Consider the following 25,689-nt stretch of genomic DNA (forward strand, 5'->3'; position numbering starts at 1 on the left):
GGAGACTCTTGTATTTTTTGGTGAATAGTGACATTTCGCGAAGTGGAAAATTGCTGATAAAGACCATAAAATACTAATATATTGTTTTATAAAGGCGTTTCTTTTTTAATATTTTTTAACAAAATTTTGGTTTTTCTTGCTTGAAGTTGAAAATAAGAGGCTAATGTAGCGAACAGGGTTTCAGGGTTATTGGCCTTTGAGCAAAAAGTAGATTGACCTCAAGATAAATAATTGCTAAGTATAATTTCAGGGTACACCCGCGTGCCGGCTATAACCCGTCCGCACATCAAGTACCACCACAACTACCCGCGCCCCGGCGGCCACTGGGCGCCGCTGGCGCTTGACGCCCCACAGGAGCTGGACCCGCCGGTGCCTGGAGGTCTTGGGGTCCCAAGGTAATATTTACTTTCGCGTCGCTGCGTCACTTTCATATTTAAAACAATTAATGTACACAGAGAAACCTTTTTTGCAAATAACAAACCAATAAATTAATTTTAGAGATAAAGTAATTTTGGTAACACTACCATACATGGATGGTGTAAGTTAAGCCTTCCAGCCGGTTCGGCGTGGATTTTAACTTATGCCTTGCGCTGGTTCAATGGCCTCGCCAAATCGACACCCGTTTCATATGAAGGGTGGAAAAAACACAAGATATAAGATAAATAAATAAGAAACCTACACTCACCCCCCTGTGTCGTGGTGCAGGTCCTCCGCAATCAATGTATTCCGCAGTTCTTCCGAAATTAATAATTTTACGCGACAAATTGTCCGCACCGATCGTTTGCCTTTTAATGACAGATTTCTTCTTCTGTTTTTTCTTCTTTCCCCAAATGACAATATATATATAAAAAGGTGGGAATTAAATGAGGTGAAACTATGCATTAAAAACTAAACATTCCCCCGCCCGAGAAAGGCTAAAGCCTTTATCAACAAACAAAATTCAACTCTATTAATAAACTACAACTAAACTAAAACAGTTTGGTATCGCTACCTCCGCTTATTCTTCCAAAGGAAGCCTACAAATTTTAACAACCGGCCGCGTGAGGCTACCTGTTGGAGTTCTTAGACGTACTACCCTAACAACGCCGTCTTTGCCGGGTAGCAACTCCTCTATTCTCCCTAACTTCCATTTAAGAGGAGGTAAGTTTTCCTCCTTTATAAGAACTAGATCGCCCAGCTTAGGCGGATCAGTTGGAGATGTCCATTTTCTACGCATTTGAAGAGAATGTAGATATTGTTCACTCCATTTTCTCCACAGGCGTTGAGACATAGCTTGAATTAAGTTAAAACGACTCAACCGCGAGTTTGGAATATCCTCAAAATTGTACTCCGGAACCGAAAGCAAAGGTCTGCCTAAGTAAGTGTGCAGGCGTCAAGACCTCCAGTTCGTGAGGATCTTGGGACAACGGGCATAACGGACGACTATTAAGAACCGCTTCAACTCTGGTAAATACCGTTACCAATTCGTCGAACGTCAAAACCTGTTCACCTATGACACGCCGCAATAATGTTTTAGCCGATTTTACGGTCGCCTCAAATAGACCACCGAAATGAGGCGCCGCTGGAGAATTGAACCGCCATGTTATTGACTGCTTGGCCGCGCCGTCGCTAAGCCCTTGCTGTACTTCTTGAGAAGCCAAATATCTCCGCACATCATCCAGATACCTATTCGCACCCGTATAATTAGTTCCGCAATCTGAACGTATCACACTCGGCATACCGCGTCGGGACGTGAATCGCGTCAAAGCCGCTAGGAAACCTTCTGTCGAAAGGTCCGTGACGCACTCTAAATGGACCCCTTTGGATGCAGAGCATATAAATACGCAAAGATACGCCTTTAGAATTTTTGCATTCCGCAAACGAGAGTGTTTAATGCTGAACGGCCCAGCAAAGTCAGTTTGCACTGTGTGAAACACACCAGTCGCGTTAACCCGATCCCAAGGCAACGCTGACATAATTGGCGCTATAGGCCTAGCCTTGGTCCTAAAACATTTCATACACTTGAAAATTCGTGTACGAACCACTTGTCCCGCAGAAAGAATCCAAAATTGCCGTTGTAATACAGCCATGAGCACCGTAGCTCCCGCATGGCAATAAGTCACATGAAAATGATCTATGATCAAAATCGTTAAAGCGTGTGATTTGGGTAAAATCACCGGATGCTTCCTAGGAAATGATAAACTCGAATGTTCCAAACGACCTCCAACGCGCAACAAGCCGTCATCCCCAATAAACGGCAAAAGCCGACGTAGCCGCGTGAAACATTGTTTATCCTGGGTCAAGCAGTGGATGTCGTCCGCAAACTCCTCCTGCTGAACCAATTTCATTAACCGCTGCAAAGCGAACCGCCGCTCTGAGACTGTCAACACCCCTATAAGTTTTTCAGACGAATTCCTGGCATTGTTGACAAACCGGAAACAATATGCTACGACCGCCAATAACATATTCAACCGACTAAACCGCGTAAAAATATTATCCTCGTCAACAATTCCAGCTAAGGCCCGAACATTTACCTTCACCTTCCGCAACCCAGGTAATGGATCTTCCGCTTTGTCCATTATATTCCTGGGCCAGGTCTCTGCATCACCTGACAGCCAAGGAGGACCCCACCATAAAGGGTGCTCAAGCAGCACTGATGCGCGGCAACCGCGACTCGCGACATCAGCAGGGTTCATTTCTGAAGGTAAGTGTCTCCAGGCTATCTCTAAACCGCAATTCAGAATTTGAGAAACGCGATTGCCCTCAAAAGTCTGTAACAAATGTGGTGATACCTTCAACCACGAGAGAACAATGGTGCTGTCACACCATCCGAAGATTCCGTTGATCGTCATATCATCACTGATGGCAGCAACGACGTATTTCAAAAGTTTGACTAGCAACGCAGCGCCGCTAAGTTCAAGTTTCGGGATAGTTAGTTTTGATTTGATCGGTGAGACTCGGGATTTGGCCATCATCAAACTAACTTTAACCATCCCATCTTGTCCCACAGTCCTCAGATATACCGCAGCACCATATCCCAGTTCTGATGCATCTGAGAACCCGTGCAGAGAACAAGACTTAACGTCTAATAAGACAAACCGTTCCATACGTAGACTTGAGATTTGGGGCATTTCTTTCAAAATACCTTGCCATTCCTCAACCACGTCATTAGGAGCTTTCGCGTCCCATGACAAATTCTTCAGCCAGAATTGCTGCATGAGAACCTTACCCTGAAAGATGACCGGACAGATCCATCCCAAAGGATCAAAAGCTCTAGCTAATGTTGACAAAATTGACCGCTTAGTACATCCACTAGTGTCGTCTAGCCTGGTACGATATGATAAACTGTCACTGCTAGAATCCCATTGAACACCAAGGATTTTATAGAAGCTAGGGCCATCCGCATTGTCAAATATTTTCCGAGGTTTTTCTAAATGCTCCTCTTCTATGTCCTTTAAGACCTCCTTGCTGTTTGACGTCCACTTACTAAGCTCGAAACCGCCAGAGAGAAGTAAGTCCGTCAGCTCCTGCTTCAACTTGCTCGCGTCTTCTATGGAATCAGCTCCGCCTAAAATGTCGGCCATATACACCGAAGAGCGGAGAAGATGTGCCGCTGCAGGAAACCGTGTTTCCTCGTCGTCTGCTAGTTGTCTTAGCGTCCGAATCGCGAGGTATGGGCTCGACTTCATGCCGTAAGTTACGGTATTCAGCCGATAGATAAGCAAAGGTAAGTCTGGGGACTCCCTCCAGAAAATGAGCTGAAACCGCCGATCCTCCTCAGCAATCAAAATCTGTCTAAACATCATCCTGATGTCCGTTGTAAAAACATATCGATGTAGCCTAAATCTACATATGATTTCCGCGATGTCTCGCTGTAGCTTTGTACCCGCATGTAAACAATCGTTTAGGGCGACTCCATTAGCTGATGCGCAGCTAGCATCAAAAACAACACGAATTTTGTCAGAATCCGCCTTAAAAATTCCATGATGTGGTATGATATAGCTATCACTTGTATAGTCCTTTGGTTCCCCATTACACAAAGACATGTGTCCAGTCTCCAAATACTCCCGCATAAACCCAACATACTTATTTCTAAAAACCTCGTTACCGCTCACGAGAAGCCGCCTCTCCATAGCCAAGAACCGCTTCATGGCTATTGGCGCAGTGTTTCCGATCTCAGGGGCATCAGATAAAAAAGGCAACCGTGCCGAATATCTGCCCTCTTCAACCCGTCGATGGGTTTCCTTAAACATCTTCTCACATTCCAGATCCTTGGGGCTTTCTATATTAACTGGAATGTCCTCCACTTCCCAGAACCGCTCTAAAATCCGATCTGTACTTGTACTACAGAAGAAGACTTGGGACGTACAGGAAACTTGAGGGGACGCCGCAATAGTGACTGGACCCGACAACGCGTAGCCGAACACCGTTTTCGTTACCCGTGGAATGTGGTCATTGATTTTAATACGTCCGCTGAGTATAATGTCACCAAGTATGTCTTCGCCTATTAAAATATCAATCTGCCGACTGACAAAGAACTGTTCATCCGCAAGATACAGTCCGCGATAATTTTCCGCTAATTGGGCCGGCAACGAATATCCAGGCAGGTTATGGGTAACTTTATTTAAGACTGTAGCCGTGGTCACTAGCACAGGCTGATCCGTCAGCCTAGGTGCCATGGTTAGGTTAACTGCTCCCCTACAACCGCTTATAGGAGTACAGCTCAGTCCTGTGATTGGGGCATCAGACTTAAACCGTTTTAAGCCCAACTTCTGCACGCAAGCCTCCGATATAAATGTGCTCTCGCTGCCTCCATCCAGTAAGGCCCGCGCCTCGTGGAAGCTTCCGCTGCTGTCCAGTACTCTTATTATTGCCGTTGCAAGTAGCACCTTCCGCTGATACCCATCAGGTTTGTGGGCCTGTGATGCCATTAGCCCAGTGACTCCAGGGACCGTACTTCCTGGGTTGCCGCTGGCCAAAGGTGCACTCACAATAGGAGCACTTGGAGAGGACGAGGTAGCACTGTGAGCCTTCCCACTTGTAGCAACATTGTTTGAAGTCAAACTTTGTTCACGATCTGAACCAGTTGCCGGAAGATCGAAATGTAATAAATAATGGTGTTTAGCCGAATTACACTTGTAACAGTTCTTGTTATAAGTGCACTGGTTAATGTTGTGACCATTCAAACACTTGAAGCACAATCTAAGAGATACCACCTGACGCTTCCTAGCCGCAGGTTTCATCTCCAAGAATTTATCACACCTAGCAATGAAGTGTCCGCTTTTTCCGCACAGTCGACACGACGACGTCGAACCCGCACCCTCAAATGCCGCATGAGCCTTTACCGCATGGCTCTGTCCACTTCCACTACGCCTTCCCGCTGACGTACCGGCCTGTGGCTCCGCACTGGATTCCAAAATCCGTATTTCGGTTTCCAAAAACTTTATAAGGTCCGAGAATGTGGGTAACTCTTTATCGGCGTGCTTGTCTTCAAAATGTTTCTTCAAGTTGCCGTCTAACTTTTGGAAATTAATATAAAACAGCAAATAGCACCACGAATCAACAGGAAACTGCATCTTTTCCAAGGCTTTTGTGTTTTCAATCAAAGTATTTAAAAACATTTTTAAACCACTTGCCCCCTTAGTGGTGACATGAGGTGCACTTAACAAATTGTGCAACAAACGATCCGCCAACAACCTTTTGTTGTTATACCGTGCATTTAACAAATCTATCGCAACCGAAAAATTGTCCCCTGTGACCGACAAATGCTGGGTCAAGGACTTTGGTTCACCTAAAAGCGACCCCGCCAAATAATACATTTTTTCAGTATCCGACAAAGTGGTATCATTGCCCACCAAAGATTGGAACAATTCCATAAAGGGAACAAACTCTTCCACCTGTCCCGCAAAGGTAGGAAGTTTGACTTTAGGGAGAACTGCCCTATTCCGCGCGCTCTTAGGATTGTCATTACCGTTACCGCTGCTACAGCTATTGTCCGCGTTAGCTGAAGCGTTCAAATTAGTCAACCCTAAATGGCGTTGTTTTATAAAATAATAATTCTTGTTGTACGCCTCGTACTCCTGAAGATGACTTTCTAAATCAAAGCTCTCTATATCCGCAGCAGAGAGCTGAAGTTCATAAAACATTTCCGTAAATGCCTCATAAACTTTCTCTAAATCTTGAAACCGCACGAGAAAATCACTTTCTTGTTCCGAAGACAATTCGGGATTACGAGCCAATCCATCCAACACATCCATACTACGACATGCTGTATGATATTTCATCTGCAGCAACTGTATCCGCCTAGCTGCCGCCATGTTTACGTTGGTATTCGATAACGAAATCCAAATAAATATAATCAATAGGATCCCGAATCCGAACAAGAACCACACCATGAAAACTACAAATTACAATTATACGTTATTTTTAATTAACGTACCGCACCGCAATAAATCATTAAACCGCACTTTGTAATAATATATTGAGTTTTTACCGCTAACTTCAATATATGTTAAGAAATATTTATTCCGCAAACTTTAAAGAAAATGTTTAGAACCCCTCAAAAATTTATTCATGTACCGAAATAGCATTAAATACCGATAAATAATGCTCTATACCGCTTTCACTGGAAATATAAATGTTTATAAAAATACAAATATCCCACCTTTGCTGAGGATCGAACCCTCGCCCTCAGTAATAGTAAGCAACTACTACAACCACTAGGCTAGTATAGCAGTTACCTAACAAGACGAAATAATCCTATAGTATCTGAACCCAGCGATATGGTAACTTAGCAACCAAAACTGTCTTAATTTAAGATGTCAAAACCAATAAAATAAATTTATGACAAATTGAATTTCAAAAACCCGCGACGAATAAAGATGGAATGTATGGAAAATGAAATGAAATAAAACAAAATCCCCAGTCAATATAATAATATATAAAATATTAAAAAATGTGACCTAAAAATAAATATTTCCCCCAAATTGAAAGAAACGGGTGAGATTTGCCGAGGCGCCGACAAAGTGAGCCCGAATTTTTAAAAATCCGGCTCGAAGACCAAATGTAAGTTAAGCCTTCCAGCCGGTTCGGCGTGGATTTTAACTTATGCCTTGCGCTGGTTCAATGGCCTCGCCAAATCGACACCCGTTTCATATGAAGGGTGGAAAAAACACAAGATATAAGATAAATAAATAAGAAACCTACACTCACCCCCCTGTGTCGTGGTGCAGGTCCTCCGCAATCAATGTATTCCGCAGTTTTTCCGAAATTAATAATTTTACGCGACAAATTGTCCGCACCGATCGTTTGCCTTTTAATGACAGATTTCTTCTTCTGTTTTTTCTTCTTTCCCCAAATGACAATATATATATAAAAAGGTGGGAATGAAATGAGGTGAAACTATGCATTAAAAACTAAACAGATGGTGTCCATCAGAACTCTGAATTCTGTAATATTCAAAACAATGCAACACTTATTGAATTTAGGTCCAATTTAATTTAAGCTTGACATGTTATATTTATTTGTATTTATTATACAAAAGGTTAATGGTACATAAATAATCATACAAAAGTAACTTAAATATATCTAAATATTAAAATATTTTAATCTAAAAGGCCTCCGCGGGCTGTACCGGGTGCAAAGGTGCCCATTATACTTGCCGCGTTACCACGTTGGATAGCGATGGCCAGCCTTTACACCAGGTACGAACCCGCGCGAGCGTCAGAGGTCCTCTCCCTGATTCTACCTCCCACCTCCCTTATAAAAGCTATGGCGTCAGACCCCCAACACCCCGTTACCTCGAAGGCGAGTGGCACAAAATAATAATTCGTCTCAAGGTCGGAGTATTTTATGCGCTTTCTTAACGCTGCCAGCTCTGCCGCAGCGCCTGCTGTCTGCACCGTCCGGTTTAGGTGCGAGGCGGCGAAAGTGCTGACGCACGTCGCGTCCCATAGTAGGCACTTTCCTTTCTGCCAGGGCACCAAAGTTAACCCGTCCGGCCGTTTGCCATCGGTGCGACAGAGGCCAGGTGGTTCCAGAACACACGGTATGTTCGCGGATATTAGGGCCCTCCGGACGATGTCGTTAAGCGCGTGGTGTCTGGGAAATCTCCCTGAACAGCGACAGCAACTCAAAGCGTGATGGCCATTAGCTTCCACCGTGGAGCCGCAGATGCATTTGTGAGGTATACAAACATCGCAGCCCAGGCGGAGAACTACAGCCACACGCATTGAGTCACTGTCGAGAAGTGTTCCCAGATGAGGGGAAGGCAAAGCCTGTAACCACGCTCCCGCTTCTACCTTTGACACCGACCGGAGTCTTGCCAAATCCACACCCGTAGCAGCACTCAAGAGACGGGCAAGTGTGTTTCTGGCACCCGTATCATCCCAGGCTCTCTGCACTTGCGGAGCCTCAGGCACAGTCGCAGTTGGGTAACGAGCTGACCATATTGCCAGCGCATCGCTAACAAAGGGAATTGTAGCCCTGTCTCCATGGGAATGTAACATTTTAGAGACAAGGTCAATTACCCCATGCGCTGATGCTAGAAAGGCTGGCAGGCCTACGTCCCCTGCGCGCCGTAAACCCAGGCCACCATGACGTACAGGCAGAGAAGCTTGGGTCCACTGGTCATCAGAAAGGGACACATTTAAAATGGTTTCTGCTGTATCCTTTAAGGTGTCGTCTTAAGAAGACACCTCATCAGGACACAACCACGTCGGGGTGGTTCTTAAAAGGTACGTTATTTTTGGAACCGCAAAACACATTCTAAGCAGAACAAGGGCGACGTGGGTACCTATATTATTGAGGCGCTCTCGGGCGCGCAGAAGAAGCCGTCTCCTGGTCTCTATTGCATCCGGGATGGCGTCTGGCAATATTGGACAGCCCAGAAGGTAAAACGTGGTACGTGAAAGTTCTTTGAGACCAGGAAGCAGAGTCTGAAAAGAATACAAGGAAGAAGAAGAAGTGGGGCTGCAACAGAAAAATTCACACTTTGTCGCGTTCACCTCCAAACCCATTTCCTTAAGACGGGGAAGAAGAAAATCCAAGTCTTGCTTTACGGTATCAGGTCTCCCTCCCAAGGTCCCGTCGTCCAAATACCATGTATTAAGGGGTGATTTTAAAAGCGGTATTATTTTATGAATGGCGAGGCTGAAGGTGAGCGGTCCGAGTGGATCTCCCTGTTGCGCACCCACCTGGGAAAGGATCAAAGAGTCGTTGTAGAATAGGTTAGAAGGGGAATGATAAACTTGGTACAGAAAAGGATATAGAGACGGTGAATGTTGTTCTATTTCGCTCAAGAGGACGTCTCACAGAATTGAACGCATTTTTAACGTCTAACTTGATGACAAAAAAAAGCTGAGCTTAAAAAAAAAAATTAATTTAAAATGTATGAGTTCTACATGTTATACAATATATACATTGTATGTATATAGTTCTTTTGTAATAGAATTGTTGATTCTAAGTATTCTCTAAACATTTTTTGTCTGTTTCAGATATTGGCCAGTTGCATACCTCCACAAGGGTCCCCCGCCGAATATAACTTACTTTAAATTCAATGAATCGACTCCTACTACTGAAAAACATGGTTTTTACCCGGAGAGACCCGAAAGACCTAAACCCGATAGGCCAATCAGACCAAACGGAATAGATAGAAACGACAGACCAGATCCACCAAGAACAAAACCCGGCGAGTTTGTTAAAATCAATACTGACAAACCAAATAATGATATAGATATAAAGAGTCATAGGGATGAAAAGACAAGAAACATTGTCAATATTACTGATAATGTACAAGACGAAATAGAGAAAGTTGTAACAACTACGCCTAAAATAGAAATAAAAGCAAAAGAGGAACCAGAAGACAATGCAGTGAAAGAAGCTAAAGTTAACAGTTCTGATGTAGAAATAGTTAAACCGGTCATTGTTAGCAAAGATAATGATAAATTAAAAGGAATCGATGATAAACTAGAAGATTTGACTGAATCCATTGAAGTTTTGGACATAGAAGACGCTAAAAAAGGTGAAAAGGAATCAGATTTGAAAACTTTAGAAGCAGAAGAAAAACAAATTGAAGCTATCGGTAGACTGCTAGCTTCGCGGCGCGGTGGTCAACTAATCATAGAAAAAAGATCCCAAAAAGACTTGGAATCTAAAAATATAGCTGTTGATAAAGACCTAGTCGATTTCAACTTTGGTAATCGATTCCCCACTACAGAAAGGAGAGGGATAATTCAAAAAGTGACTAAAGAAGAAATAGAAAGAGAGAAAAACAATGATAGGAGCTTAGAAGTGAGTGAGACAACATTCGTGAGGCCACCGAGGGTATTAAGCACAACAGAAAACATAAGAAAAGCGATTGTCAATGGAAAAGTATTCTACGATGCTACCATAAGAGAGCAAAGAGCCATTTTCAACAACGCTACAAGAAAACCTAGAAATTTTCGACATCTAGAGGAAAATAGAGCACCGTCAGTTTTCAGCAGTAATAATTATGGCAAGAAAAAGACAATTAAAGCAAGAAATGTAAATCCTGTAAGGAGAGTTCGTAGGGTTTATAGAAAGAGGTATAATCCAGAGGAAGTGAGAAAGAGATTGTTGGAAAGAGAGAAAAGTTTAAAAGAGGCTAAAGAAGTAAAAGCGTAATAATTCAGATAGATTATAATTACCTATATCGAATTAAGCTATAAGAATGAAAGTCGTTGTAGAGAATTAGAGTTTGAAGTTTAAGTTTAGTTTTTATCCATGGAAATACAGATCTGCAAGTGCTTAGTTATTATTAAGGAAGTATTTTATTAATAAGGGATTTTGGAAAGATATTCATGGTTTGAAATTGTCAGTTTGACCACAAAACTTTATTATTGAAATTGTAATGCAAAATAGATGTAAAGGTATGGACAGCATTTGTCCATTCAACTGCACAGTGGATCATTGTACAATTTAAAGGTATCATTCCATTTGCGACAACATTAATAACGCAGCATTGCTGCAGACTGCAAGAAAGCAAGAAATGTCAATTATCTAGATTTCTAGAACATCGATATTGAAATTCGCATTTTAATTGCTCGTCGAATTTAATACCCTTAGCAAAATGGCCTATTCTAATGCAGTCGACAGCATTGCTGCCAATGCCAACTGCATAATGTAGTGATTTCAGAGATGCTGATCCGAATACATCCGTGTTTACCTTTGCATCAATGTGAGGTTTTTGTGTCAAATTGACGATGAAAGAAATTATAAGATTTAAGATTAGTACCTAAAGGTTAAGTAATATTTATTATTAACTCGTAAATATTTTTGCATATACAATTTGTTAGAAGGAGATAAACCACTTTCACAACATACGCAATGGTTAATCCTAAAGTGTATGAATTCATCCTTACGTGTCTTATCATGTAAACAAACGTGACGTCAAAGTGTCATTCCAACAATACGATTCATAGACAATCATCGTAATGTCAGATGTTCGTGAAGTGTTCCGTTCGTTACTGCGATTATTGATGAAAATCTTATTAGAAATGATATTTTTCTGTGGTTATTTGGTTGATTTAAATACTTTGTAAGTTTATTTAAGTATGCAACAACATTTTAAGTGATGATTATTGTGTGATTCCAGAAAAAAGTGTGATAATGTCTTCGAGAAGTGTTTGTTTATATGATAGGACAAGCAAGGATACACTTTATTTTCCACTACCTTTTGAATATGATAACGTAGTGGTAATTAGCAATTAAATAACAGTTGTTTTCTATTGTGTTGTTATTCAATCAGCATAAATCACATTACTTCTAAGTAAAGAGTAGAAAATGTAGATTTAAGACGACTTGAAAAGTCTAAAAAATCGTTAATCAAATCTTGTTCGTTGTTTTAGATTTGCAACTATTTATTTATAAAAGTAATAAGGCGATTTGGTTTTAAATACCAATTATTTATTTTTAATATCAAAGATTTTTATATACGAATCCTTAGAACACGATAGTTAGATGGCAATAAAGCAAGTTATATTTGTCTTTAACTAATAAGGAAATTTATGTGATTTTTCATGGTTACCAGAAATTCGAAATTGAAAGTTACCTGTAAGAAATATTGTAATATTTATAGTTAAGTATTCGTTTAGCTGATATTAAATAAACTGCATAATAAAATTGTTGTTTTTTATTAAAATAAATCCTACTAATACTGTATTATTTGAGAAAATAAAATTAAAAGATAATACGCAATGGCTGAATGCCAAATATTTAACAAATAGGTATTTTAAAAGAAGTTTAAAATCTTTAATTCAACTAGGTTTTTTTTAAATATCAATTTAACTATTTTAGATTTAAGCTAGTTATTAATTTCGTTTAGTAGTACCTGTGTATATATATTGTATGTAAATATATGATTTTGATATTTAACTACACATACATATACCTATCGAAAAAAAAATATCTACGAGTATATATTTAATCTTCATTTTGATACCCGGTTCCGATATATTTAGAGTATTTAGACATTATTAGCAAAAATAAACATTCGTCTAGTATCCGAAATCCGCCATTGCGTTTGATTTTACAATTTTAATACCGAATGCCAGTCAAATAATTGCATTAGCCAGCTATGCAATTATTCCCATGCTAAAAGGCCTAAATTAGAATGTCTAGAATACTTAAGGTTAGAGCAATGTAAACTATTTAAACAAGCATGTATTAAGTTAATTCCAGGTTTTCCCCTGCAATACAATATGTAGTGCGAGATCCGACTCATAAAAAATCTTAGCCGTTGAGTGAAACCAAAAGTCGTGAGTCAGTAGCTAGGGATATATATATACTTTATACATGTTCGTCAGATATGTCTGGCAGATTGTGTCGATGGAAAAACCTGTAAATATATAGCAGAAATTGTGCAAGTGTCTGCCGAGATTTGTCCAAAAAAGCATATGTGCTTATAGGTACCGTCGGATTCAGACTACACCAGAATTGCAGCGCAAATATACTGCCGACTGTATTTTGCTGCCGCAAATGTCAAAAGTCCGGGCGGCAGCATCGATTTTGACATTAGCGGCAGTAACGCAGTCGTCAGTTATGTCGCGCTTATCGTCTGATGACAAATGTCTACATGACAACGTCAGCGTCACGTGGATTAAGCCATCAACAATTCGGGTATCACATAGGATAATTAAGTAGCTAGGGATTAACCCTAGCTAATTTCTAGTTCATTATTCTTACAATTCAGTGGACTCCTTCGTCGTTCGTCGACACACGAAACTCCAAATATAGATGGGCCATTTTATTTAAAGTTGTCCCCTAGACTTTTTTTTTTTCAAAATTGGGATTTTTTATGCTATTTCTACTCAGAATCACGAGCTCTTACTATCCTAATAGGAAAAAAAAGTGTCCGAAGGTTTTTTTCCCATTCCGTTACCATTTTTTCATAGACTTTGTATGGCGGTTTCGGAATGGAAAGATCGAAAAATGTATGGAAATCTTGGGACACGTTTTTCTCCTATTAGGATCAAAAGAGCTCATGATTCTGAGTAGAAATAACATAAAAAATCCCAATTTTGAAAAAAAAGTGTGGGGGACAGCTTGAAATAAAATGGCCCAGATACTCGTATTCTATGAATCTGCACGTCATAGCCGTGGAACAAGAGGGCCTACCGCGAACCACGTTCGACGTGTTGCCTCTCTGTCGCACTTGTAAATTCGTACGTAAGTGTGACATCCCTGTCAGATACATGTTTGTCAACACGTCAAACGTGGTTCGCGGTAGGCCCTAGGTTCTATCGATCGTTCAATTTGGCGTTCGGATCTCAGTCTACAAAACATAATATCCAGCATATAGGTTCAGCACTTTCCAGTTTCTCCGTACGCTAGGGAATTTAGCCTCACTGCGAAAGGGGCATCTTTCGCTTTCTACGACATTTGCTTTCGTTCGCTTGCATACAGATACGTACAAAATACGTCTAAGCTAACTCTGCACTGACGGCGGTTATTTTTGTACCTATTCGACACCACGACGGATATATCCGCATCCTAAGCCAACGCCAAAGACGGATTAATCCGTCACGAACGTGTATATTTGCATAAGGTTCAATTTCAGTTTTGACACTTCGGTGAGGTGGTGTCCGAGTGACAGCTTTTGTGTTTGACACGGCGTCGAAAAGGTTAAAAATTATATTACAAGCATGGTATAATAATATACTCCGCCTGTGGCCTATTTTATAAAGCTACAAGTTACAATTTACAAGCGGAAGTCTCGTTCTAACACATAGGGTTAGAAAGAGACTTCCGCTTGTAAATTGTAACTTGTAGCTTTATAAAATAGGCCACTGGTACTCCATTCCCGTCTTTTCTAGGTCACCTAACTGACACAAGCCTACGTCATCATGCGACAGCGCTATATGATAATATGCGATAGCGCTATATATAGCGGCCATGTTGTTGTGACGTAGGCCTGTGTCACTCTGGGAATAGAAGACCATGTTTTATTAGACTATGATCAGTAGAAAAAGGCTGCAAAAAATGAATCGCTATACTTCAAACTCGGATAAATTCATTTTACCCTCTTAGGAAATATGTATCTGTCTATTACCTTTAGGTACCTACTTAATACCAAAATCGCAAAATCTGACAGTTGGATTTAGGCATGGTCTAATAAAACATGGTCTTCTATTCCCAGAGTGACACAGGCAGGGCCGGATTAACCCTAAGTCAAAGTAGGCAACTGCCTAGGGGCCCCGCCTCGGCTAGGGGGCCCCGGCGGCTCAGAGCGCACCATCACAAAAAAAATGTTTCAAAGGGTCAAAATTCACGCGTAAATTTTTTGTTCTTATTAATAATGAGTATGCTTTGGTATTGTTTTTTTTTCGATCCATTCTTTAATTTAATGAAACTGTAATAAAATGGAAGCAATACGTTACAGTTTGCGGGGCATATATGCGTACCTGGGTAGGGTGGTTCACGTTTGTATGGGAAAAATTCAAACTCTAGTTAGAAGAAGTGGCACCCCCTCATTTTGTTACACTTGTTATGTTGACAAAATACCCCAAGTTTTGTAATCTTATCTCAACTACAAGGGGGTGCTACAACACTTTGAAATTTTTCAAAGTTGTATGATATCCAAAAAAAAAAGTATTTATTATTCAGAATTTTATTTAAGTATCTGGTTTCACACTATTTGCACATGTGATTTATAAGTTTTTAAGTAGAAAAACATTTTTATTTCTATTTTTTATAATTTTTCAAAAGTAAGATTTTTTTTTTTTTAGATTTTTATGTAAGTAGTGGTTTTCACATTATTTGAAAGTGTGATTTAAAAGTTATTAAGTAAAAAACAAATTTTTATTTCTAGTTTTTATGTTTTTTTAAGGCGAAATTCAAAAAATCTTACTTTTGAAAAATTATAAAAAATTGAAATAAAAATGTTTTTCTACTTAAAAACTTATAAATCACATGTGCAAATAGTGTGAAACCAGATACTTAAATAAAATTCTGAATAATAAAAACTTTCTTTTTTTGGATTTCATACAACTTTGAAAAATTTCAAAGTGTTGTAGCACCCCCTTGTAGTTGAGATAAAATTACGAAACTTGGTGTATTTTATCAGCATAATAAGTGTAACAAAATAAGGGGGTGCCCCGTAGGACAATAAAAAAAATGTTTTTTGAACCACCCTACCTGGGGCCCGTTTCTCAAAAGCTTAACTTAAAAGCGTAACTTGTACCTAATACAAGTGGAAGTCCCTTTCTAACAAAAGCTGTCAAAAAGTGACATCCGCTTGTATTACAAGTTACAAGCTTTTGAGAAACGGGGCCCTGTTGTAAAGGTTTTCTGAAAAAAATTAACATTTACTTTTTTTCGAACAACTTCTGGGTTATATCGACTCAGAATCACGAGGACTATTGATTAAAACAAAGAAAAAAAGTGTCCCCAGTTTTTCATACGAATTTTGGGTGTCAGTTTAGTGACGGTCCATACAAAATGTATGTATGTAAAAATGCGCGTCACAAAAGTGACCTATTTCGACGATTGGTTCATGTTAGAGCGCTCCTTCCTTACATCTCGGCCTTCGGCGTCGCTTTTTAATAAATATCAACATTGATTTCAGTAGCTTGGCCTTTTGCCTCACATGAAAGCTCACTTCCCTAAAAAAACGCTTCGGGCTTGTCGAGCAATGCGGAGATTGCTGAGCTCTACCTTTACTTCAGCCTCACTTTTTACCTCATTTTACCATTGGTATGTGTTTCTCATCTCCTCTACTTCAGCTTAGCCTTTGGCCTCGCTGCGGCTAGCTCGACCAGCGGTCTCGCTTTTTAATACAATGGAATTTGGTTCGTGTCTGTGCTCAACTACTTATCCCGAAGCCTGAACGGCTTTGAGTTCGCATGAACTCGCCTCACTGGGGCACTTCGGACTTTTAGGCCCAGGTGAAGATCGGTACCCGGCTGGCCTTTTAACAGGCTTTCACAATTTGCGATATTGTTAAAAAAATTTGCGCTCGCTGCGCTCGCGGTTTTGCTAAGTTTTTTGGTTGGCCCTCTATCTACATGTTAGCTTGACTGGTGAATTAATACAGTTAGACCAAGAAAAGTCTGCAATGATTTAGATAAGATACGCAGTGCAAGTGTTATTTATACGTTATAATTTCATAGAAGTTTGAAGCGCTGGTGGCCTAGCGGTAAGAGCGTGCGACTTTCAATCCGGAGGTTGCGGGTTCGAACCCCGGCTCGTACCAATGAGTTTTTCGGAACTTATGTACGAAATATCATCTGATATTTACTAGTCGCTTTTCGGTGAAGGAAAACATCGTGAGGAAACCGGACTAATCCCAATAAGGCCTAGTTCACCCTCTGGGTTGGAAGGTCAGATGGCAGTCGCTTTCGTAAAAACTAGTGCCTACGCACTCGGGATTAGTTGCCAAGCGGACCCAAGGCTCCCATGAGCCGTGGCAAAAATGCCGGGATAACGCGGGGAAGATGATGAATTTCATAGAAGTTTGACGTTTAAAATAACACTTGCACTGCGTGTGCTATCAAAATCGTTGCAGACTTATCTTGGTCTAACACTAATAATTTTAACATATGGAAATTCTTTATTACCATGTAGCTCCTAATAATGTGGCTCGGCGTTTTGTCTTATGGTCGGTGTTAGAAAAAAGCTTTATGTCCAAGCAATAAGTGCGAAAAAGACATCGTTCTGACTAGACTCGGATCGGCTCGGCTGAAGATTGAAATTAAAAACGCAAACTTTTTTCCCTGTAACTGAACATGCTGTATGCAGAATTGACTGTAAGGGGGCCCCGAGCCTTGCACTGCCTAGGGGCCCCGACATGCTTAATCCGGCCCTGGACACAGGCCTACGTCACAATAACATGGCCGCTATATATAGCGCTATCGCATATTATCATATAGCGCTGTCGCATGATGACGTAGGCTTGTGTCAGTTAGGTGACCTAGAAAAGACGGGAATAGAGTACCAGGCGGAGTATATTATTATACCATGGATTTAGGTACCCGAGTTTGATACTCAAGTTAAGTAACTCAAAAATAAGCGCGATTTCTACTGACAATTTGGGTGTGTACAAGATTCAAGCACAGCTCAGCTCAGGTAAGAATGCACATAAAATTGTATGAAAGCATCTCATAACAATCAGTCAGATTCATATAATATGTATTCTCATTTCTTTTATTGATTTTATTTTCTTTTCCTTTTGTAAGAATTTGATATGTTTTCTGAAAGAGCTACGTATTTGTATAAAGTTATGTACTCACTGAGTATAATTGCATGAATTCTATAGTAATTTAAATTGTATTTTTCTTAATTACTCGTAATGCATGTTCATTATAAGATGTAATAATGTTTTGAAAAGATGTGTCCCGCCGAGTTTGTTGCCGGTCCCATATTGGGATACCCTCCTCCAATTGAGGGGGGATTTAAATCTTCTCGGGGCAGAGGTGTACGGTTGGAGCCGGTAAAGGTTTATTTGACGTTCATAAGCGCATTGTAATATGCCTACTTGAATAAACTATTTTTTTATCTTTATTTTTATCTTTATAGTTATAACAATAAAGAAAGAAGCGCTTTCTATGACATTTACTTTTGCTTGGTATTCAGTTGTGGTATGACATTTAATTTTAAGGAAATGAGATAATTTAGTTACACAAAAGCGTCATGGGAGAGTCAAATAATGCAAAATTATAATTAATAAACACATTAATCTAAAACTGTTCTAATTTAAACTAATCAACCGCATGACTGTCTCTTTTAAAGTAAATTAAATAGTAGGTACAATTATAAAGTAAAGTAGGACTCACATTAATCGTGCCTTAGAAATAAGTACTAAAAACTCGCAGATAGTATAAAAACTAGATGCGAAGGTAATCTTATGTCAGCCAACTGGACCGAGTCAAAGCACTTCTACATTAAAAATAATTACTTGACATTATGAAATTTTACCATGTAAGCCATTTTACCATTTTATGTAAGGGGGAGGCCTATGTTCAGCAGTGGACGTCTTATGGCTGAGATGATGATGATGATGAAATTTTATCATAATGTATACATAGTAGTAGATTTTGGTAGTGACACTGCCTGCAAAGCCGATGGTCCTGGGTTCGAATCCCGGAAAGGACATTTATTTGTGTGAAGAACACAGATATTTGTTCCTGAGTCATGGTTGTTTTCTATATAAGTATGTTTATATCGTCGCCTAGTACCCCATAGTACAAGCTATGCTTAGTTTGGGGCTAGGTCGATCTGTGTAAAATGTCCCCAATATATTTATTTATTTATTTATAGTTAATTATAGGGTTTTCGGTCCTAATTTATCCTCCACTCAACCCCGTCTTTTGTAGTTTCCCGCCAATCCGGATAAAATGCGTCCAAGTCGTCCCGCCACGCCATCTCCTTTTGGGTCTCCCTGCACTCCGGCCAGCACCATCTATGGAGGAGGAAGCGAGGGGAGGCCTTTGCCCAGCAGTGGGACAGTTAACCAGGCTAATAAAAAAATAAACAACAAATTGAAATTGAAATCTCCGAGTCACTTTCCCATTAATTTGATCGGACAAATTAATCAGATTGGCGAAAAACTGTTCCCGTCTGGGCTGGCTTTATAGTATCGCAACTATCCTTCACGCTATCTATTATTTCCCTCCGTCCGTACAAGTTGACTATTAAATAAACTAATAATTAATAAATTAACGCCGTATTATGGTAATGTGGCCCGGAAACACAATAACGTGGGTAATTTCTCTCTGGGAAGCACTTAGAGAGTATTGTTGGAGGAAAAGTGGGCGCAGAGTAGAACAGCTTTACCAGTTCATGCTAACTTTTAGTACCGTAAAATGGGGTGAGTAGGGTCAAAACTGAAATTCAAACCTCGATAACATTTTATTTTTACATATGAAAACTGAATGGTGTATATAATAAGTGTTCCGGACGTTTGTATTTTAGTTTTTGTTTTATTTTGGGTAGTTCCATTTCATAACTTTGACGATAAAGAGGAAAACCCACCACACCCCGTAGTACGAGGCACTATATTTGGGGTGAGAGGGGTTTTCATAGAAAGGTGTTTTTGGAAGATTGTTGGATCATTTTTTTTTTATTATGCGTATTACTATAGCTCCATTTTAAATTGGAATACATTATTTTTGTAGCAGTAGCCTTAAAATCCCTTCTCACCCCCCTCTCAAACCTTCTCTCCCCATTCATAACCCACCTCTCCCCGCGAAACCTACTCACCCCGTTTTACGGTATATAGCTAGAATACTAGACAAGTAGGTGTGGTACCTACTAGGTAGGTACTCAAACTGGGAATCCGCCAGATAAGTCCTGATTCTTAGCCGCTGTATTTGGATCTAACTAATAATTGAAAAGAGACTGGCCAGAAGTAGCAAAAAACCTGGACGAATGGAAGAAGTAGGTATAAGGATAAAGGAATGGTACTAAATGTTAGTACGCTGGTTAGTACCATAATATCAGGTAACTTTAGTGCACAACTTACAACTATGGTCCAAATTATAGTTCCAGTAAAATATGTATAAGTACCGTAAAATGGGGTGAGTAGGGATTGCGAGGAGAGTCGGGCTATAAATGGGGAGAGAAGGGATGACAGGGGGGTGAGATGGTTTTTGAAGGCTACTGCTACCTAAATAATGTATTCCTATTACAAATGGAGCTATAGTAATATTCATATATAAAAAAATCGATTCAACAACGTTTCAAAATCACCTTTTGTATGAAATCCCATCTCACCCCAACTACGAGGGACTATGGGGTGAGGAGGGATTTTGTGTTTATTGTTAAAGTTATGAAATTGAACTACCTAAAATCATAAAAAACTAAAATACAAACGGCCGGATCATTTATGAATAAAATTAAATTTGCATAAAATGTAAAAATAAACTGTTATCGAGGTTTGAATGTAAGTTTTGTCCCTACTCACCCCATTTTACGGTATTTTTCAAAAGAGCATACAAATATAAATCCTTTTTATTTCTCCACCTCATTAGAAAAAACCGGCCAAGTGTGAGTCGGACTCGCGCACGAAGGGTTCCGTACCATAATACAAAAAACAGCAAAAAAAAAAACGGTCACCCATCCAAGTACTGACCCCGCCCGACGTTGCTTAACTTTGGTCAAAAATCAAGTTTGTTGTATGGGAGCCCCACTTAAATCTTTATTTTATTCTGTTTTTAGTATTTGTTGTTATAGCGGCAACAGAAATACACCATCTGTGAAAATTTCAACTGTCTAGCTATCACGGTTCGTGAGATACAGCCTGGTGACAGACAGACGGACGGACGAACGGACAGCGGAGTCTTAGTAATAGGGTCCCGTTTTACCCTTTGGGTACGGAACCCTAAAAAGAATACAGAAAAACTGCAACACAAGTAGAGTTTAAATAACAGGAGTTCTTATCGCTAAAAAGCGATCCTTTACGGACAAACTTTAGGTTATGTACTAATATTAATTTTATATATGTACAGTCGAATGTTTTAATTTATAACCCATTTTGGACCTTGTCACAGTGACAATAGTATGAGGTCTCTAGCGCCTTTCATATTGATTGTCACTGCGACAAGGTACGAAATGGGTCATAAATTAATACTTTCGACCATACCTAGAGTCCTTCCTATAGTTTTTTTTAGCATTAGAAATAAGGTAATCTTAATGTGTCTTTTAATTGAAAAACACGTTTCAAAAATAAGTCACGGCAAATATGTAACATTATCAAACTGCACAACGGGACTTAATCGCGTATTTAAGTTTTAAGATTTACCTCCGACGTTTCGAGGACGGCGTTGTCCCCGTGGTCTCGGAGAAGACTGGCTCAAGTTGACATCAACATCTTCTAGCCGCGCGAGTTTTTCGAACTACCCGCACTTGGTCTTGTTTATCAGTTTGAACGTTTTGCGCACTAGGGATGTCACTCTGTCGACACACAACACTAACGATATTCGATTTAGGCCTAGTGCGCAAAACGTTCAAACTGATAAACAAGACCAAGTGCGGGTAGTTCGAAAAACTCGCGCGGCTAGAAGATGTTGATGTCAACTTGAGCCAGTCTTCTCCGAGACCACGGGGACAACGCCGTCCTCGAAACGTCGGAGGTAAATCTTAAAACTTAAATACGCGATTAAGTCCCGTTGTGCAGTTTGATAATGTTTAATAATCGTGAAAGTTTAAATAAATATGTAACAATTATGAATCTAATGCGATCATTTATATTCTTCTGCTTTCATACGTACCTATAATAGTTACTGATTTTTAAAAAGCGTTTTTCAATTAAAAGACATGTCAAGATCGATTACCTTCTTTCTAATGCTAAAAAAAACGAACTATAGGTAAACATTGCAACTCCTCTGTCTAAGACTGCTCTGTGGCAAAGTTCACATAGTTTGACCCGTATGCACCACGGCTGGCTATCGTACCCATATTTGACATTTGAAAGTGGTCAAAACTACACAAAGACTGGCTTGGGTACATTCAGTACACTGTCTTTCGAAAGCTGGCAAATTACTTTATCATAGTAAATTGGTGTTATTTTTAGAGCCTTTGTTTCGTCATGGGAATGTCAATTTTGATAAATTCAAAGTAATTGAAGTCATTACTTCATCACTTTTTCTTAGATTGTCTTTTTGATATATTATTTTTTAATCAGCGGGTCAATAAGCCTACTTTTCTGAAAGAAAATAAGTACACAATACACGCGACACGCTCAATATACGCGATCTAATCCGTTTTAATAGTTTTATTTCGTGAGTAACTATCGCGTTAACTGAAAACAATGTTAGAAAATAAATGTGACGTTCCACGGGAAAAGGTACCTTATGAGGGTTTCTAGTTTCGGAGATATGAAATGTTTTGTAAAGAGGCGAAAAAATGCTCAATTTTTTTTTATTGTGTGATCTGAAACCTTATTGCGTAACGTTTGTTTACCTGTTTTTATTTTTGTTATAAGTTAGTTATAAGCCTAGTAATGTCGTCTCAGAATTTAGTAGAAAAGGTACCTTATGGAAAAAAGATTGAAAATTCCCAAAAAAACTAGTCAATACGGGAAAAGAAGTTTGGTAGAGAACTGTATTAGCATTCTGCAAAACTAATTTGATAATTTCAGTTCTGGTTGGGGCGCCTCGCAAATATTATAACCGTACATAGACCGACATCACAAATCCAAGTAGCCTGCTATTATACCAAAGTTACTCTCGTCAAGTCTTTCTTAACTAGAATAATCTTCATTTGGTTTGGTCGCATGCAGTAAATCAGCCATTGGTTTGCTGAAAAATGCCAATACCCGACGCATTACCTTATGGAATATCTGAGGTCATTGAACCTCAATGCCGCTTATCTTCAATAGCAACCGAAATATATTATTGATAAGAAATAGACGATTTATACCATCTTAACCCCAAAATATTATTAGTTTATCATAACTGTTCCATCATCATCATGCCTCATCATGTAACTTAATCACAAGGTACCTTTTACACATACAAATTATTGGTCTTTTTTAAGATTATTATGACGAAGAACTAATTAAATTTGGGGCAGTTTAATGTAAATTAATATTTTCTATTCATAAAAGATAAACTGTAATATGATTGATATTTTGTAGTGATGTATTATTAGATTTATTTCCATAAGGTACCTTTTCGTAAATGTATGGAGCAAATACTGTTATTGTTATGTAAGTTTAAAGTGGCATAAGGGGTTAAATATAGTATTTAGTTGGGGTTTTAGGATTTATTTCATTTGAATGACAGAATTTCTTTCATATGTGCTCAGAAAAATTGATTGTGTGTCACATTAAAAGTAAAAATATTCAATTTTGTGATTTTATATGAAAAAGTCAGAAAATACATTTTCACCTCTAAATCGGTATTGTTTTTTGCTTAAACTGTCTGTCAGTGTCGTTTTCTAATAGATAGAATTTAAATCTTGAGAGCTCATTGCAATCAATCGTGAAAATGAAATAAAACTTTATTTTCAAGAGATTGGCTAGTATACACATAAATCAGTCGATATCAAAAGTTTCTATTTGCATTACAGAACAAGTCGCAATATTTTTTTAATCTCACATATATAAGGTATTATTATTTGTAGTCAACTATGTAACTTACTTCAGGAACATAGTTTTTTAGGCGGCTAAACTTAAAACTTCTCTATCGTAAAGTTGCTAATTTCACAACATTATTTTCAAAAAATCATATCTCTGTAACTACGCAACCTAGAAGGTTGATCTTTTGTGTTATCGATAGCTTATTTATTGTAGATTACTGGGGTATGCATAACTCCATACCCGCCATAAGGTACCTTTGACCGTGGGACGTCACAAATACTTCTTTAAAAAAACCTAACACACACTAAAGGATGACTCACGTTAGACCGGACCGTGTCGGGGCCGGAACTTCCGGCGCATCGTTCTCCATGGAAAGCATCACGTGATCGCCTGTCATGTCATAGAAAAGTAAGCGCCAGAAGCTCCGCCACGGACACTGGCCCGGTCTAACGTGAGTCATCCTTAAAGGAAAATCGTCTTTTAAACCAACCTACGCGTTTAAACCATTTTAATGTGTGTTAAGTATTTTCAGTAACCACAATTTTCATAGATAAAAAGATAGATAAAAATGTAGGTACCAGCAGTGTAACGTTAAAAACAAAATCAGTACAAATACATGGTTTAAACCAAACTTAATTGTGCATAACAAACCACATAAGAATAATTTTACAATAACCAGATACATTTACACAACATTTATTTACTAAACTACACTAATATAACCACATAACATTACTCGTAACTCTACTACCAAATCCTTTTGTAAATTGAACTTTATTCTTTACAAAATAAAGTAAATATTACAATAAACTTGATTGTTAACTTAAGAGGTTTGGTAAGCGAGACGGCAGATATCACTTTTACTTGGAATGAAGGAGAAAGCATACTTTCCCTGGGGTCGAATTGCTTCGTTATGGCTTTTTTGCCTGCGGTCAATTAGGGTTCAATGCCCAAGGCAAATATTGTAAAACGTGGAACCTCGATAACTCGAACCTCAAACACATCATAAATAAATAAATATTAGAGGACGACCGGTCTGGCCTAGTGGGTAGTGACCCTGCCTATGAAGCCGATGGTCCCGGGTTCGAATCCTGGTAAGGGCATTTATTTGTATGATGATACAGATATTTGTTCCTGAGTCATGGTTGTTTCTATGTATTTAAGTATTTATATATTATATATATCGTTGTCTGAGTACCCACAACACAAGCTTTCTTGAGCTTACCGTGGGACTTAGTCAATTTGTGTAAGAATGTCCCTATAATATTTATTTATTTATTATTTATTTATTATCTTACACAGATCGACCTAGCCCCAAACTAAACAAAGCTTGTATTATGGGTGCTAGGCGACGATATACATACTTATACCGGGTGTGGCCTGTAACACGAGCAAATAATTAAAACATAGATTGTACTCCTCAAACGGTGACACTTTTGTTCAACAACTTTAAAAAACCGGGCAAGTGCGAGTCGGACTCGCGCACGAAGGGTTCCGTACCATAATGAAAAAAAAAATGCAAAAAAAAAACGATCACCCATCCAAGTACTGACCACGCCCGAGGCTGCTTAACTTTGGTCAAAAATCACGTTTGTTGTATGGGAGCCCCGTTTAAATCTTTATTTTATTCCGTTTTTAGTATTTGTTGTTATAGCGGCAACAGAAATACATCATCTGTGAAAATTTCAACTGTCTAGCTATCACGGTTCGTTTCATACAGAATAAATATTATCTTCAATGGACGCCATCGCCACGCCATATCATTGTGTTTGACGTTGCTTGTCACGCCTTGAACATAACAAAATTCGCAATACATTGCGTCTTAGAATAAACTTTAAAATGTATTAAACAAATTGTTTTTAAAAGTCGCTGAACAAATGTTGGTCAGTATGAGGAGTACAGCCTACAGCTTAATTTTTTGCTCATGTTACAGGCCACACCCGGTATAGATAAATACATACTTATATAGATAGAAAACACCATATAAAACAAATATCTGTGTTCATCACACAAATGAATGCCCTTACCGGGATTCAAACCCAGGACCATCGGCTTCACAGGCAGGTTCATGCACTACCCACTAGGCCAGACCGGTCGACAACCATCTCATCAATCCGTCATCATCATCTTCCTCGCGTTGTCCCGGCATTTTGCCACGGCTCATTGGAGCCTGG

General features: G+C 39.2%; 2 protein-coding genes across 2 annotated transcripts in view; one reads left to right on the forward strand and one right to left on the reverse strand.

The window, feature by feature from the left end:
• Positions 1–10,974, forward strand: part of LOC134802621 (uncharacterized) — a 47,170-nt gene extending 36,196 nt beyond the window's left edge. The window contains exons 21-22 of the mRNA XM_063775258.1: positions 251–395; positions 9,474–10,974. Of these exons, the coding sequence (XP_063631328.1) occupies positions 251–395; positions 9,474–10,623 (1,295 nt within the window). The 3' untranslated portion in view covers positions 10,624–10,974. The remainder of the gene's footprint in view (positions 1–250; positions 396–9,473) is intronic.
• The window catches only part of LOC134802742 (probable chitinase 2), a 317,146-nt gene that overhangs the window by 243,506 nt on the left and 47,951 nt on the right, over positions 1–25,689 (reverse strand). The gene's annotated exons all lie outside the window — the stretch shown is intronic.

This window comes from Cydia splendana, chromosome 25, assembly GCF_910591565.1.
Source record: "Cydia splendana chromosome 25, ilCydSple1.2, whole genome shotgun sequence".
NCBI lineage: Eukaryota > Metazoa > Arthropoda > Insecta > Lepidoptera > Tortricidae > Cydia > Cydia splendana.